Source organism: Jatropha curcas, chromosome 6 (genome assembly GCF_041381405.1).
Source record: "Jatropha curcas cultivar XTBG-Jc1 chromosome 6, XTBG_Jcur_1.0, whole genome shotgun sequence".
Classification (NCBI taxonomy): domain Eukaryota; kingdom Viridiplantae; phylum Streptophyta; class Magnoliopsida; order Malpighiales; family Euphorbiaceae; genus Jatropha; species Jatropha curcas.
Genome location: NC_143156.1, coordinates 2,796,017 through 2,812,641, shown reverse-complemented (window position 1 = coordinate 2,812,641; position 16,625 = coordinate 2,796,017). Strand labels below are relative to the sequence as shown.

The 16,625-nt window shown below is 34.8% G+C and overlaps 2 protein-coding genes and 1 long non-coding RNA gene across 3 annotated transcripts; 2 read left to right on the top strand and 1 right to left on the bottom strand.

Annotated features, from left to right (window-relative positions):
* Positions 1 to 880: 880 nt before the first annotated feature.
* Positions 881 to 3,491, bottom strand: LOC149495255 (uncharacterized). The gene is made up of 3 exons (XR_016321187.1): positions 2,796 to 3,491; positions 1,931 to 1,989; positions 881 to 1,311 (listed from the first exon to the last, which is right to left on the bottom strand). It is a non-coding gene; the product is annotated as an uncharacterized LOC149495255 (long non-coding RNA).
* Positions 3,492 to 5,924: 2,433 nt separating this feature from the next.
* Positions 5,925 to 11,476, top strand: LOC105629645 (disease resistance protein RML1A). The gene is made up of 5 exons (XM_089722660.1): positions 5,925 to 6,660; positions 6,938 to 8,048; positions 8,212 to 8,535; positions 9,199 to 10,209; positions 10,528 to 11,476. The coding sequence occupies exons 1-5, from the start codon at positions 6,086 to 6,088 to the stop codon at positions 11,053 to 11,055; spliced, it is 3,549 nt and encodes a 1,182-aa protein (XP_089578786.1). The 5' UTR covers positions 5,925 to 6,085; the 3' UTR covers positions 11,056 to 11,476.
* A 1,891-nt stretch (positions 11,477 to 13,367) lies between these two features.
* LOC149495254 (uncharacterized) lies at positions 13,368 to 16,432 on the top strand. Its single transcript, XM_089722673.1, has 5 exons — positions 13,368 to 13,376; positions 13,613 to 13,887; positions 14,700 to 14,783; positions 15,360 to 15,429; positions 15,852 to 16,432. The coding sequence occupies exons 1-5, from the start codon at positions 13,368 to 13,370 to the stop codon at positions 16,284 to 16,286; spliced, it is 873 nt and encodes a 290-aa protein (XP_089578799.1). The 3' UTR covers positions 16,287 to 16,432.
* Positions 16,433 to 16,625: the final 193 nt, after the last annotated feature.

The window sequence follows — 16,625 nt, the reverse complement described above, 5'->3', positions numbered from 1 at the left end:
CAAGGAATTCATAATGACCATATCTGGTTCTAAAAGCCGTTTTAGGAATGTCTTGTTCCCTGATCTTTAGCTGATGGTAACCAGATCTAAGATCAATCTTTGAGAAACATGTAGCCCCTTGCAATTGATCGAACAGGTCATCAATTCTAGGAAGCGGGTATTTGTTCTTCACAGTCACCTTATTCAATTGCCTATAATCAATGCATAGGCGAAGCGAACCATCCTTTTTCTTCACAAATAGGACTGGAGCACCCCAAGGTGAAGTGCTCGGTCTGATGAAGCCCTTATCCAACAGTTCCTGCAACTGTTCTTTCAACTCTTTCAATTCCGCTGGTGCCATACGATACGGCGGCATGGAAATAGGTTCTGTGCCAGGAATCAAATCAATACAGAATTCAATTCCCCTATCTGGAGGAAGACCGGGTAATTCTTCTGGAAACACGTCGATAAACTCATTCACGATCGGCATACTTTCAACTTTACGAATTTCTGTTGCGGTATCCTTTACCAACGCTAAGTACCCTTGACAGCCTTTCCTCAACAGTTTTCTAGCGCTGATTGCAGAAATTAGATTATAAGGAGCTATATTCTTATCTACCCTATAAACAAGTTTCTTGCCATCAGGTAGATTGAAAACAATTTCTTTCCTTTTACAATGAACCTCTGCATCATACTTTGCTAACCAATCCATCCCCAAGATTACATCAAAATCTATCACATCTAAGATAATTAAATCTGCGGGTAAGTCTACGCCTTCAAGAACAATAGGACAGTTTAAAATAACTGAATCAGTATAAATAGGTTCACTTAAAGGCGTCGATATCAGCAAGGGAATGTCTAACTGATTGAGCATCTTCAGTGCCTGTGAACTTAGGCGGTTTATAACGAATGAATCTGTCATACAGGTTATCAGTAGCAGCCCTCGGAACAGTAGGAGGTGGAGCCAGTTGAACTGGTTGTGCTGCTGGATCGGGCATAGATGGATGCATCTGTTGCTGTTGCTGAGCTTGGAAGAATTGTTGTTGCTGCATTAACACATTATTCATTGCTGCTGTTATAGCCTGTTGTAGCCCGGTCAACAATGTGTTCATTTCAATGGGAGTTCCCTCCATATTTTCCTCATTCCCACCTTCTTGGGCACCTTCATTCTGATTATTTACATTCCTAGCAGATTTATTCTTTCGTCGTCTTCGTCGTCTAGGAATAGCGGAATGCCCAGAAGAGACTTCATCAGGAACATCTCGCTCCGGGTTATCATCAGGAGCATCTTGCCCCACGTTGTCGAGTGCTCTACCCCTGTTCTTCACCATGCTGAAATTCAAAGTACAAGGTAGAATTTATTAGAATATAACCATTCCTATCCTATTCATATCAATTACATTATAACCTAACTGAAAATAGGACTCATACGGTGATCACGCTGAAACTTAAGAGGCAAGAGAAAACTATATCAAGACGTGACGGAAATAACTCCGCAGTTATCTCTAGACTCCTAAACTTATGCTCTGATACCACCTTTGTCACGACCCATTTCCGTGGGCCGGACCGGCACTAGGGCCTAGGTAAGCTTAAGGCCCCCGAGGCCCGTAGTAAGCCTAAACCGCTCAACTCAAGCATAGCACATCATTCAATAGGAACAGTAGCCCATGCAAGATAGGATATAATTTTTACATAATGCGGTCCAATTTTAATTTTCTCAAACAAGTTTAGTTTGGGCCTAATCATAATCAATCACATTCATAATATGGCATACTGGTCCACCTGCACCTAATAACATAACAAACCATACATATAAGGTAACACATACGGCAGGCCTAACTGAAAATACACGACCCTACAACTGCGGAGTTCAACAATAATTGAAACTAAAGTAGTGTATGTAATTAATAATACAAATCTCAAATTATGATAACAAAAGTTATAAGTTTACTTTTGTAGCTCCGCGAGGAAAATGACAGAGCTTCAGTTGGATCAGCGACTTCCTACTACCTGAGAGGTTTGGAGAGAAGGGGGGGGGGTGAGTTTTGCAACTCAGTGAATAATAATAAATAATACACACCACACACATTCACGCAAAATGCATCCTAATAATCTAAAATGAGCATGCTGCAGTCATTCATATGGCACAACACTAGCACCCACAAGTAATGTCACCTTCAAGTAATCAAGTAAGTGGAAATTAGTCAGTGGCACCACCTGAAACCCCAACGAGCCGTCCTCACACATGGCTCGCCCTCTCGTACATGTGCACCAGGGAGCCGATCCCCCATACGGCCAACTGGTCTAAACCTCACTGACCAGTCCTCTCATTGTTTTTCCATTCTCTCTTTCCTTTTCCATATCAACAGGAGGCAACTCGGTGGTCTCCATCCAATCTAGATCGTCAAGTGCTCAACAGGAGGCCACCCTGCGAACTACAATCAAACCTAGATTGTCAGGTGCGCATCAACAAGAAGCCATCCTGTGAATTTCCATATAATCTAAATCATCAGGTGCACAAGGGGGCGCCGATCTCCCATTTTCCCGGCCGACGGTCAAGTATCATATCATAACCGGATCCATATCACAGACCGTCCTCACAAACCCCTAGTGGTCCACTTCATCCCAATTCCACACAAACAAGGCAACGTATAGCACAACACAAGTAATCAAACAATGCTTTCAAGTAATGCACCAATACATCCAAATGTACAATCACAAATATAATTATGTAGTAATAGTGACATAATATATATATTTAGTAAATAATTACTATGCAAATGCAATGTTGATATGCATTATTTATTATTACTCACTGTGATGGAGAGCGAAGCTCTAGCCTTGATTCTGTCCTGGAGGAGCACTAGATGGACCCGGGCGATCTAAAAAAAAATGGATGCTGGAATTACTTGTCCGGAGATGGAGGCTACACGTGCCGGAGTGAAGAGCAGGTGGAGGCTGATGGCCGGAGGTGCCCTGGAGCAGCGGCAGTAGTGGCAGTGGCAATGGCGTGAGGAGCTGGGTGAGGCGCTGCACGATCGAGGGCAGAAGGAGCTGGCGCTGCACAATCTGGCAGCGAGTGGAGCTGCTGGCAGTGGCGCGCGGAGGAGCAGCGAGGCGACGGAGGTGATGCGACTGCCGGCGTGGAGTGGCGGCGAGGCTGGGTGGCGCGCAGCGAACCTGCTGTCTCTCGCTAGTCACACGAAGACAGACGCAGGGAAGAAGGAAGGAAAAGGAAAGAAAGAAAGAAAAGAAAGAAGAAGAAGAAGAAAAAGAAAAGAGAAGAGAGGGAGGAGGGTGGTGGCTGGGGAGGCTGTGGGTCACCGGTGACTGACTGGAAGTGTGTGAGAGGTGAGGGGTGAGCGTTGAATATAGAGAGGAGAAGAGCTTTCTAGATGGTTTGGGTCGAACCGGTTCGATTCGGTCCGATTCGGCCCAAATCTTTGGTTTTCAATGGTTTTCGACTTTCTCATTCGGTTTTCGGTTTGGTTTCTCACAGTATTCGCACTAAAATATTAATATTGATTTTCAGGCTGTCGGTACATTAAATTTAATTGGAAAAGTTTTTGAAAATATAATTTCGGGTCGTTTCATTATAGTACTTCTCAACCTATTCCAAATTAGGGTAAACTTTGATGAAATTTTTTTTAAAAACTTAATGTTTATGCCAAATTTTAGATTATTTATTCAAAATGAATTCAATAATTGATATTTAAAAAAATATTTTAAAATCGATTAAAATACTTATAAAAATTAGAAACTTTAAACTTTATTATAAACTTGATTTATGTATACATATGCCAATACATTGATCGTTTTGCAAGAATCTATTAAAAAATTTATTTATTTTTTATTTTTTTTATATTAATAAGTATAATATTGGATATTTGGATTCTTAAAAATAATTATTAATTATATTAAAAATAAAAATTTTGTTTCTAAATATTATACATCCCACACGAGCCCAGGAAGACGACTAGTTTATTGTGTAAAATTAAAGTGTTGAATCAATACAATTAGAGATCCAATGAATCGCCTTAAAAATAAAAACAAAAAACATTAATTTTTTTAAAAATAAGTTTAGATGTCAATCCATGCTCATATAAATTAGTAAGCTGGCACCCAAAGAAAAATGCTGGGGGCATTTCCACCGACTAACCCAACAATTAATACCGCTATGAAATGGCATTAAGGATCTATTAGGGTCTTTTTCAATTTCTAGATTTGCATGTTTATAGGTTGCAATCGTATCTATTAGGGTTTGAGACAAACAAATCTCATTTATATGATTTTTCTTTACTGTTCTTTTGTAATTTTCTTTGATATGATGTTCATTTAAAGATTTCGTAACTAAGAATTTTTATTACCAAATTAATTGATATGATATTGATTGATATATTTATAAACTTTTTGTCAAAAATAGTATCGAGACTTTTCACTTTTCATATTTTCTATATTTTGTAAAAAAACATTGTTGTTCATTTTACAAGATATTTATGATTATCTTACGATAATTAGACTTTTTTAGAATAATTTCTTGGAATTCTATTTTTCTTGGAAAATATTTTTCCATAAAAAATTGAATTTCGGTGAATAAATTCATCTTACCTCATAATAGTTGAAATATTCAATTTTATTTAATTTATTAGATTTAAAAAAAAAAATACTAAATCAAACTATTAGGATAAACTTGCAAATTTTACAGTATGAAGGATCTTACATGCATGAGTTCGTGCCTATGAGATTATCAAATCTATATTGGTTGGCCTTTTTGCCTATTGTAATATGAGTCATTTTTTAGAAAAATGACTTTCTATTTTTAAAAGTGTAAAACATTTTCCCGATATTAATAAATTTATTATAACCTTATAAATTTTTAATTTATTAATCATTAGTAGCTATTACTACCACTTACCATTCACCACCAACGGATATCATCAGCAAATTTATTATAACATCATCAGTCATTGACAACTTTCATAATTTACTCTTTTTTGCATTCTTCTCATATTTAACAATAAAATTTTTTAAAATAGAAAATTTATATTATTATTAATATTTTTATGGTCTTATGAGTTAAAATTTTAATATTTTTAACTAATTTTTAATATTACAAATAACGAAAAAAAATTATTTGAAAATTTTTTTTCAACGAAAAACATCATGTCTTCCGAAAATAAAGGTAACTTATGTGGTTATGTCTTTTCTTTCTCCTTCCATGTATAAGTATAAAATATTTCCTTCAATTTTCTATTTTGACTATTGCAATTGTGTCTTTCTTCCCCTTTTTCCTCCCTCCTTCATGTATAAGAATAAGACATTTCCTTCAATTTACTTTTTTGACTATTGCAATAATGGTGTTGATATTGTATCTTTCTTCCCACTTTTCCTCCCTCTTTCCATGTATAAATACAAAATATTCTCAATAATTTTCTTTTTTGCCTATTAAAATTATGGGACCGAGGAATATATATATTAATTATTAATCTGTTAAAGTAAATTTATTTAATAAGTTACCTATCATACATTATATAATTTCAAATTATATAATTTCAAATGATAATTTTAATATGGATAATAGGCAGTGATTATATTTTGATTATCTAAACATTAATGACATTAACGATAGATTTTTTGATTTTTGAGCAACTACATAAATAAATTAATAATATAATATTTTTTATGCTTGAAATATGTCTTGAAAATTTCAAATTATAACAAAGAGTTACATAATTATCTAATTATGATTTATAAAAAATTATTAGATTATGATTGTGAGGTCAATTTTCCTCAGTATTTATACTATAATTTTTGTACTTATCAGCAATTGGATTCAACTGAAATAACTTTTACAAGTGAGCAATAAACTGTAATTATACAAATCAAGCGAAGCGCCAAACACGGCACATGAGATCCGCTCACACACGCACTAAAATGTCTCTCTTTTTTGCTTGACTCTGGCATCGCCTCACTTTTCTCTCTTTCCCACATCACTTTTCTGTGATGATGACTCTCAAATCTCAATGGTTTTGCTTTATAAAACTCTTCTACTTGTTTTTATAAAACTTGCCTTCTACGGCTTCTTGTATCATTGGAATTCTCCATTATGGGTTCTTCTTTCTCTTGTTTTGCTTCAACCTCTTCCCAGGGAACCCCTTCTTTTATCATTAATGCCAATGCTGCTTCTTCTCCTTCCTCAACCTCTTCCCAGCAAACCCCTTCCGAGCTAAATAACTATGAAGTTTTTATTAATTTCAGAGGCAAAGACATCCGCGACGGTTTTCTCTCCTTTCTCTTTGAATCTTTGAAGGAAAAAGGAATCGATACCTTCAAGGATGAAAACCTTCAAAAAGGAACTGAAATAACACCAGCCCTCAAGCAAACAATTCAAGAATCATGTATTTCAATCGTCATATTCTCCAAAAACTACGCAGATTCTCCATGGTGCTTGGACGAACTTGTTGTGATAAATGAATGCAGAGAAAAGTTAGGACAAACGGTTTTACCAGTTTTTTACCGTGTAGATCCAACTGATGTTCAAGAGTTGAGAGGGCCTTTTGCAGAGGCACTTGTTAGGCTTTTAAAAGATCACAGCGATAGTTCACACAACCTGGGTGGATGGTGCCATGCTTTGAAGACAATCAGCAACGACTTAAGTGCTTTTGTTTCGAATGAGATCAAGTAAAGTTATCAGTTTCCCCTGTTTACTTTTCCATGTCTTTTTATTTTCTATTCATCAATAATAGATCAATCTTGCGCACACGATAGTTGGCTTTTAGTCACGATATCTACTCCTTTGAACTCTCACTTATTTTTATTTTCTTGTTAAAATTCTGTTTCATTTTCTCGTATTCCTTCAATCATGGTATGTACCCACCCAGTTTTTCCAAACACTTAATTGATTCTATTCTAGAATATATAAGTTTTGGCTTACTTTTTATTTTTCATATGTGATCAGAAATGACCAAATGCTAGTTCAAAGAATCGTCAATCGTGTTTCAGAGATATTAAGTCATATGCCATCAAATGCTAGTTACCATGACAAGTTAGTTGGAATTGATTCGCGTGTCGAGGAAGTAATATCGTTATTGGATATTGATGTAAATGACAGAAATTGGACAATTGGAATTTGGGGAATGGCTGGTATTGGAAAGACAACTCTTGCCGGTATAGTGTTTTCCCAAATCAAGGCTAAATTTGATGCCCACTGCTTTGTTTCAAATGTCAAGGAACAGATAAGGAAGGAAACAGCAATTGTTTTACGGGATAAAATCATTCGTTCACTAGTGGGAGACGAATATTTAAAAATAGGCTCACCACTTTTAGTATTAGATGATTGGATTATGAGAAGACTGCAAAAAAGGAAAGTTCTTATTGTTTTTGATGACGTTGATGATTCAAACGATTTAGATCTTTTAGCTGGAAACTGTAGTTTGTACCGTAAGGGAAGTAGAATCATTATAACTAGTACAGATAGACAAGTACTTAAAAATGTTTGTCACGAAGAACATATTTATCAGGTTAAGGGATTAATTTATAAGGAAGCTCTTCAACTCTTTAGCTTGCACGCTTTCCATCAAAATGAACCGAAAGAAGGATATGTTTTGCTATCCCAGCAGGTGATACGTTATGCTGAAGGCAATTCGTTAGCACTAAAAGTTTTAGGCTCTAGCCTTTATGGCAAGGAGAAAGAGTACTGGGAGAGCCAGTTGCTCAAATTGAAAAGCATCCCGAACAAGAGAATTCAAGATGTTCTAAAAATAAGTTATGATGGGTTAGATAGAAATGAGCAGAGCATATTTCTGGATATCGCATGTTTCTTTGGAAATGGAGATAAAGCTGAAAACGAGCTTGAAAAAATAATAGAAAGTTTTGGTTTCTTTGCGAGAAGTGGAATAAGGAGTCTCATTGATAAATCTCTCATAACCATTTTTTATGGCCAAGTAAAAATGCATAACTTACTAAAACAAATGGGAAAGGAGATTGTGAATGAGGAATGCAAACAGCCTGGAGGACGTAGTAGGTTGTGGAATCCTGAGGACATTTATCATGTATTCAAAACAAATACAGTAAGGGGCAAAATTTGCTACATTTTTCTTTTGTTGTTTTTTTTTATTTGAATAATTGAAATTTGAACTTACCGCTCCACATTATTAGTGATGATTCCAATAGCTTTTATTTTTATATATTTTATACTCAATTACCTATTTTCATTTGTTGTACATTTATCAGGGAACGGATAAGGTTGAGTGCATTTCGCTTAGGATGTCGGATGCTATAGCTTTGGGGATAAGTTCCAAATCTTTCATCACGATGATGCCTGATCTTAGATTAAATTCCAAAACTTTCATGAAGATACTTAATCTTAGATTCCTCAGAATCAGTGCCAATTGGATTTTGGCTGATGGCCTTGATTTTCTTCCGGAGCAGCTGAGATATTTATCTTGGCATCGTTACCCTTTGAAATCGTTGCCGTTGAAGTTTTGCCCAAATAATCTTGTACAACTTCACTTGCCTGACAGCCAGCTCAAACAACTGTGGGATGGAGATAATAAGGTATATTTCCTAAACTTTAATATTTGTATTTGGTGTAAATGAACTTATAACATAATAAGATGTAGTTTGATAATAACTTATACTTAGCTGAGTTGAAATTTATAAAAATGGTTTGACGAGAGCGGCGGATCATGAAAGAATATCATAAAAAGAAATAATATGTTCTAATCATTTAACTAATGCTTATTCTTAAATGCATTTCTAAGGAAATAGATTTTAAAATTTTCTTAATGAATCATTTACAGTTGTTTTATGTCCAATACATTTTTTACAAATTGGTCTTGATATGGTTAAAGGTCAAATCATTGAATTAAATGAGACTTTTTAATTTCGTCTTAAATTCTAAATATTAGTAACAAAAATTTTGATCAACCAATATATGATTAGTCCAAACTAAAGAAGTTCTAATGTTAAGAATATACTTTGACTTATTTAAAGAACAGATGATGTGTTAATTTTTACCCTTATAGCAACAACAAATAGAAACTATCGAGACATAAGTTTATTAATCTTCATACTTTAAATTGGCTTATTTTAATTTTGATATGTGAAATTAAAATTTTAATTGGATGAGTTGTGAAATTATTTTTTTTTTCGATAAATAACAAATATATATAAAACATGAAATTTTAATAATTCATATTCTTGCTCTTTTTGTTACAGCCTCTTAAAAGTTTGAAAGTTATGGACCTCCACAGGTCCCTATCTTTATTGAGAATTTCGGACCCATTTCAAGCCCCAAACCTTGAGGAATTATGTTTGTCAAGTTGTAGCAGTTTAATTGAGATTCCTTCATCTCTTAAATATTCAACCAAGCTTGCTCTGCTAAACTTAGAGGACTGTGAAAGTATTCGCAGTTTGCCAAGCTTCCTTCAGTTAGAAAATCTTGAGATTCTTAATCTTCGAGGTTGCAGTAAACTTGAAGAATGTCCAGAGATTCCTTGCAATTTAAGGGATTTAAATTTAAGTAAAACTGCAATAAAACAATTGCCTTCATCAATTGGACATTGCTCTCAACTTGTTGCATTATTGTTAAGCGGGTGTACAAAGCTTCAAAAACTTCCAGACTGCATTGGCCAGTTACAGTCTCTTGAGTACATTGATTTTACAGATTTGAAATTCAGCAAATTGCCAAATAACTTCGGATATTTAAAATCTCTGAAGAAACTTGACGTAAGAGGAAGTGGCATAAAAACATTACCATCCTCTTTCAATCAATTGAGCCGATTGAAACGTTTATGTTTTGAGGGATGTAAAGGTTTGACGGTATGGTCTTCTTCGTTGTCCGGTTTGAATGACCTACGGAAGCTTTATCTGGGTAACTGTGGTATATCAGAAATTCCAGAGAGTATTGGATCATTAGTTTCATTGAAAGAGTTATATTTAAATGGAAACGATTTCGAAAGCATTCCTGCAAGCATCAAACAACTTTCTCATTTGGAGACTCTTAGGTTGGATGATTGTAAGAGGCTTAGATATTTGCCAGAGCTTCCAGGCACAAGGTCATTTTCTGCATCAAATTGCACCTCTTTAGAATTTGTATCATTTTCGTCCTTTCCCAAAGCAGAAACAGAAGATGGCATTCAACTTAATTTTGGTAACTGCATCAAATTGGGTGATAATGTACGTCTTCAAATTACGGAAGCTCTGTTCTCAGCACAGCAAGGCCAGAACGTATGTTTCCTTTCTCTAATATTAAATTAATAAAGAAGTCCTTATTTTAAAAAAAATGTTAATTAAGATTTTCGATGATAAACATCAATGGAATATTTTCCTAACTTGTGAATTTCATAATTAATTTATGCTTTGATAAGGGCAGAGAGATAAACATAATAAAATTGAACTATATATCATCTTACCATAAAAAAAAAATATCACGAAAAGATTTCAATAGTTATTATGGGCATTTTTAAAAATTTGTGTTTAAACTATCCATTTACTCATTCATCAGCTATTTAATATTCTTTAACAAAACATATTTTCATGGAGCAGCACCATAGATTATGTATCCCTGGGTTGGAAATGCTGCAAAGTATGAAATATCGAACAAGTGGGTCTCATCTTTCAGTTCAGTTGGAAAGGCCTGATCGTATGTTGGGTTTTTATTCTGCCGCTGTTATTGATTTCCAAGATTTTGATTTTCATGGACATAACATTAGAGGTATTGGGAACTTCGAAGATAAATCTGGAAAGATGTATGAGTATGACTGTGACTTTTATTTTGGACATCGTAGGCGTCCTAAAATAGATTCAAAACATTTTCTCCTTGGGTATAAATCTTTTGATCATGAACGGAATTTCACTCGAGTCTCATTCCATGTTGATCATTTCTCTGTAAATTATTCCGGAAAAGGTGAAGTCATTAGTGGGAGGGTGATCAATTGTGGCATTCATCCTATATATCGGGAAGAATATAGGAAAGCCGAAAGAAGGAATGTAAGAAGGAAAGAACCGAACAAGGATATAGTAGAGGCGGCAAACACTGAATTATGGGAGAAGAATTCAAGACAAAAACTCTGATTAAGGTCAATTAGTACGGCAAATGGAAATTGACAATAGGTAAAGGAATTTCTAGTTTCGTGTATTTTACTTTGGGATTTTGGTTGACTTCAGTTTTCAATCACAGCATCACAGCAGTGAAGAGAATCAGCTTATTATTGGCTGTTACTTGGCTATTAGCACTCATAATAGCTAATCTGTTTCCAAGTTTCTGCAGTTGTAAGTTGGCATTGTATCTTAAGGGCTTGTTGCAGTTGGTGGAAGATCTTTAATCATGTTCGTAGTTATCCTAAATGCTTGTAATTATTTGCTAGTTTGGAGTTTTGGAGGGAAGTCTAGATTGATCTTTAAAAGATGTTTGCTTTGTTTCAATTGATCTTTAAAACAAATTTTGTAAATTGGTTCAATTATATCAGCAACTCACGTAAATATTTTCTTTGGATATGTGATGTTATATCACCCTATCAAAAAAAAAAAAAAAAAAAAAAAACATTATGATCTATTGTTTTTCTTTCTTTTATTTATTTATTTATTATGAGTTTCAATACATAGAATAACATTATGAACTATATAATATAATACCCTCTTTAGTTCATTAAATTATAAAAAATTTATAATAAGATTGATGAAATCGTACTTGATTAACATTTTTATGAAATTTTAAAAATATTTTTACATCTAAAAATATTTCTTATTTAGGAATTATTTTGATTTATGCGAATCACTTTTTATAATTTCAGGTGATTTCACATGAAAGTACTTCGTGCATCATTTCCATATGCACGAAGTATGTTAAATAATTCCTCTGAAAGTTATGCTCGTATATAAGTTGAAACTTCATTATTTGAAATATGGATTATTAATGAGTTCATTCTAATTACCCATATTAATATGAGGGGGAAAAATACTTATCACCAAGAGCATAATTCACAATAAATGAAATTATTCATGAGACTAGCAAATAGAGTGCTGCTCATGAAATTTGAATTCCAGTGAATACTTACAATCCACTAATTGATGTTCGATCTCTAAAGTGAATAGCATAGCAATTAAACCCGATCCAATCTTTTACTAAAAGGATTGAGCTGAATTACATCCAAATCCAAATCTTAGAAGGCCTAATCTTAGATGAGAATGGAAGACCTAATCAATCGAATGATAAATATCACACACTTGGCCATAATCACTATCCCCAAACAACCATTAAGGAAAACGTTTTAGCTATTATAAATTAGACCCCCAAAGCGCAAAATGGCTCCACCTACTCCAAAACCAGATAAAAAAGAATGTCGTCTAAGAAAAAATTTATGTTTCCAAGTGTTGCATTTTCATACATTCAAAACTCTCGAAGATGGGTAATGTAGACTAAGCTAAATTAATCAAAACAGTAGCTAAAAGTACACTGCGTGAGATCATAGAACTGAGATACCTATGGAAGCCAAAGAAACAGGTAAATATGATTGGATTGAGGAAAGAATGTAAAAAAGTAACTTCCTGAATGCCCACTTAGAGGATTTAATATCTGTTGAGCTTGGGTCATCTTTACTTTTGGAATAGCTTTCTTCGTCTGACGGGCACGCTCTTTTGCCTCTCTCTTCCGAATAGCTTCTGCACTGAGCTTTGCTTCAGCCTCCTCTTGCATCTTCTTCCTCTCTGCCTTCTTTCTCTGCAAGGCTTCTTGTCTTGCACCCTGAAGTTCTTTGTATGCCTCCTGGGCAGCTTTCACTCTAGCTGCCTCTGTTTTCGATTGAGCCTCCAGAAGGCAAAGCAAAGTTTCAAGACCATTGAATTTTCACACGGCTGAATATTCACTCAGTTCGTCTGTTTTCCAAAAACAGCAAACTGTCATGGCAATTAAATAACCTTATGGTACAATTTGAGAATTGACCTTTTCATGGCAATTAAATAAATGGTACAATTTGAGAAATGACCTTTTGGATTTGATCTAATCATTTTTATCCTTTTACAATATTAACAGTAATTATACATCCAAATAAAATGTTAACATATACAGTATTAACAGTGAGTATACATCCAGATACAGTAATAACAGTTAGTATACATCTAAATTGAAAACTGTCTTATCCCAGATATTGTCTGCAATTGGCAACTAATTGTGATGGTCACAAGCTATTTGATCTTGTAAATGGAAGTGTTTGTTTTCCTATTTCCTTCAAATCAAATGTGGCTTGTAGGTTGTAAACGTTCTCTGTAGGATTTGATTGATCAGAGATTCCAGAGGACATATTTACCACTAAATGGCCTCATGGTCTCATTAGAAATTGATCAATTAGTGGAAAATAAGTGTAAGATAGTAGCCTATAGGCAGTATTATGTCTGAAGTAAGCCCACAAAAACAACATATATAAAATTTATTTATTCCACAGCCCAATTGTATGTATACATGACATGTAGTCTCCACATTATAAACGAAGTCCATCATGTACATACTTTTTAACATTCATCTATTTGCTCATGTAAATATAAAAATAATCATTGAGGGCTTCCATGGACCAAGTAAATGGTCTACTTCTATTCTGAATGTTCCTCGACTACATGTGATTTTACCCTTTGACAGTCATGTTCAGTTAGAGACTTCGACAGACATGCAACTCGAGTTCTTGCAAAGTTTGAGGTAAAAGCCATTTTTCTCATTCCCCGAATCAAAGATGGTTGCTTTTCTATATCCCCTGATCGACTAAAGGATTCTGCTGTTTCTCAGACTGTAGATGCATATTACAGGCGTTCTAGTTGTGTGAATTTTATAGGAAATGTATCCTTGCCTCTCCTGTGTGTGAGCGCACTGGATGATCCAGTTTGTACAAGGGAGGCCATCCCATGGGATGAATGTAGGTAAGGAGTAAGAATCCTGTATTTGTGGCATTACTTGAAGGAAACTTGTTTGGTAGTGTTAAAAGTATGCACTAGGCCTAGCATGAGCTATTAGGCATCAAGTTTTAGCTTTGGCAGCAATGGCTTCTTAATCCTTGGGTGAAATGCACCAAGGCATGAATGCGTTGTTCGTGAACCATAGTTGTGAAGGACAAAAAGACGTGCCCAGGAACCTTCTTTCCTAAACTTTTCCTCTATATGGTTACTTGGATTCAGCTACAACTATGGGCATGAATATTTGTTCAGGAGTCACACACTACATTTGTCGATTCTCCCACTAATTTGAAGTTCCAAAGTGTCATTTCCATGTCTGAATATCCCTATGTATAAGCTATAATGAAACCATTGAAGCCACTGTATTTCTAACCTTAAATAAGTTTCAACATGTCAAAAAATTTGCTCCTTGGTCCAAGTTTTGGCCACCTGACATTATGATGTCGCACCTACTGAGTATTGACCTACACTAGTGCCATCAATCAGACTTGAAGGATGATCTATTTTTAAACTTTTTGTATACTTGCTGTCAAAACTCTTGGATGTACAAAACGATGTTGATGAGCAAAATGGAACATTAGTATAGCAGATACATTTCAACATCCCAATAGTGAGGCTTGCTTAAATATGTTCAAAAATGTGAACAATACTAGGACGATGTCATGCGAAATCAAAGACATCCATATTTTTGTTACTTTACATAGTTTGGTAGTCACTACATTATTTTTGCAAAGTTGATACTAGTTTTATGTGAAACTGATACATTTGATTCATTTTAGGGCGAATGAGAACATTATCCTGGCTACCACAAAACATGGAGGACACCTGGCTTATTACGAGGGTATAACTGCAAATAGCTTGTGGTAATTTACAGCTTCTCTCTCTTTCTCGTGTTTTTGCTTCAGGCAAATCCTGTATTCTGCAACATTGAGGGACAGGTTTCCCCTAGTCTTCCTTTTATATTCACATTTTCCTTGCATCATTATAGTTAATACAAATTCTTCTTCCATCACAAAAGAAAAAGTTAAATAAAGAGAGAACCCATTCCCTGGAGAATCCCATTCGCGAGGATCTTTGCAATTTGGCCTAATTATTCGATTGTTTCAAAGGAAGTTTAGTATTTTTTGTGTGGCTTTGTTTAATTTGAGATATATTGGAAAATTATCCCAGCAAAATGATAAAACCAATGGGATAGATAAAAATTAAGAAGCAGATTTCCATGAATTAAGACCTGTCATATTTACCTAGGACCTAGGTATATCATGCATGTGCAAATGTATTTCAACATGTGTTATTGGCATGTTGCGCTAGAGACCATTCGTGAGTTTATGTAACTGCGCGGTCATGGTATGATATATGATTCTTTGGATTGTGAAAAACAATTACTGTAGGATACGCATGGGAGTCATGGTGTGATATATTTCTTCATTCACTTGCAGGTGGGTGAGAGCCGTTAATGAATTGTTTCATGTCTTGCACTCTAGCCCATTGAGAAACAGAAAAGAGAAGGTACAAAATAGTTTACTAATAGCGTAGAGCTAATATACTAAATAAAAATAGCAGAAGAATACCTGATGAGAATACATGACATGCCTCATATTGCAGTTTTCATATTTTATCTTACGATTTGAACCAAAAGCCTGGCACTAGGTCCGTTTACCTCCTGAGCTTGACAGCGGCTGAAGTTGCATTAAGGATTTTGTTGAAGCCTAATATTTTATCTGGCTGAATGAATGAAAAGTTGAAACTCTTCCTGAGAAAAGAGCGTGTATATAGTTGCATAAAAGAATCAGGAGCTTGATATTTTAGATCTTTTTTTTTTTCTTGGAAAGTTGCATTCAAGATCAAAATGTGAACTTTTGAACTAAAATGGAATTGGCTAGTCCCCGTTGGCTGCAAGTTTAATATTTTTGCTTTGTATTGTCTTGCAGGTGGAAGAGTGTAGCTCGACTTCCGTGCCGCAATCTTCAATTGATCAGGGACCATTCTTGAATGTTATGGAAGGTGGAATGGTGACTGCAATGGGCAACATCACAGACAGTGTAGCAGAAGAAACGTGCAATGGAGATGGGGATGATGTTAAGAAGGGAGAAGAAACCATTTCTGACAGAGAGAGGAGTGATAATGTGACAGATAAAATACCTCCTATAATTAATGACAAGCAACAATCAGATCAAAATCTCAATGATCTAATAGTTCCTATGAGAAGATACATGGGTCAGCTCTCGAAGCGAAGTGGGATTTCAATCTGGCTGCTTGTATACATTGCAATTGTAACAACTTGGCCGCTGGCAGGCTCAGCTCTTCTTTTGTTCATCAAGAAAAGGTTCAAAAGCATAATTCCAGCAGCATTACTTAGAAGATAACACACTATCACAATTATGTACTAGATATATTATAGGCATGTTGAGAGATTCCTACCTGATAATTGACAATTGGGTCTAAATATTGATTTATAAGATGTACTATCTTCTCAAGGATAATAAAGATGCTAATTGCATCTCATAACAAATCGAGAGGAACTTCTTGCCTAATATTAGGAAAACATTTTCCTCAGGAAAAGTTATTTTTTGGGAATAATATAGAATCTTGATATATAATTAACCAAAAATAAGAATCTCAATTTTTTACAATTAAACTAATACAATTAGATGTCATTTAAAAATCTTTTCATCATAAATATATTGTATCTGCTGCTATTGAAT

Bases quoted from the DNA above. Each gene is read 5' to 3' on its own strand.
- LOC105629645 (XM_089722660.1), top strand. From the start codon at position 6,086: ATGGGTTCTTCTTTCTCTTGTTTTGCTTCAACCTCTTCCCAGGGAACC. The intron at 8,049-8,211 runs GTAAGGGGCAAA...TACATTTATCAG, and splicing joins ATGTATTCAAAACAAATACA to GGAACGGATAAGGTTGAGTG. The intron at 8,536-9,198 runs GTATATTTCCTA...TTTTTGTTACAG, and splicing joins TGTGGGATGGAGATAATAAG to CCTCTTAAAAGTTTGAAAGT.
- LOC149495254 (XM_089722673.1), top strand. The intron at 13,888-14,699 runs GTAAGGAGTAAG...GATTCATTTTAG, and splicing joins ATCCCATGGGATGAATGTAG to GGCGAATGAGAACATTATCC. The intron at 14,784-15,359 runs GTAATTTACAGC...ATTCACTTGCAG, and splicing joins ATAACTGCAAATAGCTTGTG to GTGGGTGAGAGCCGTTAATG.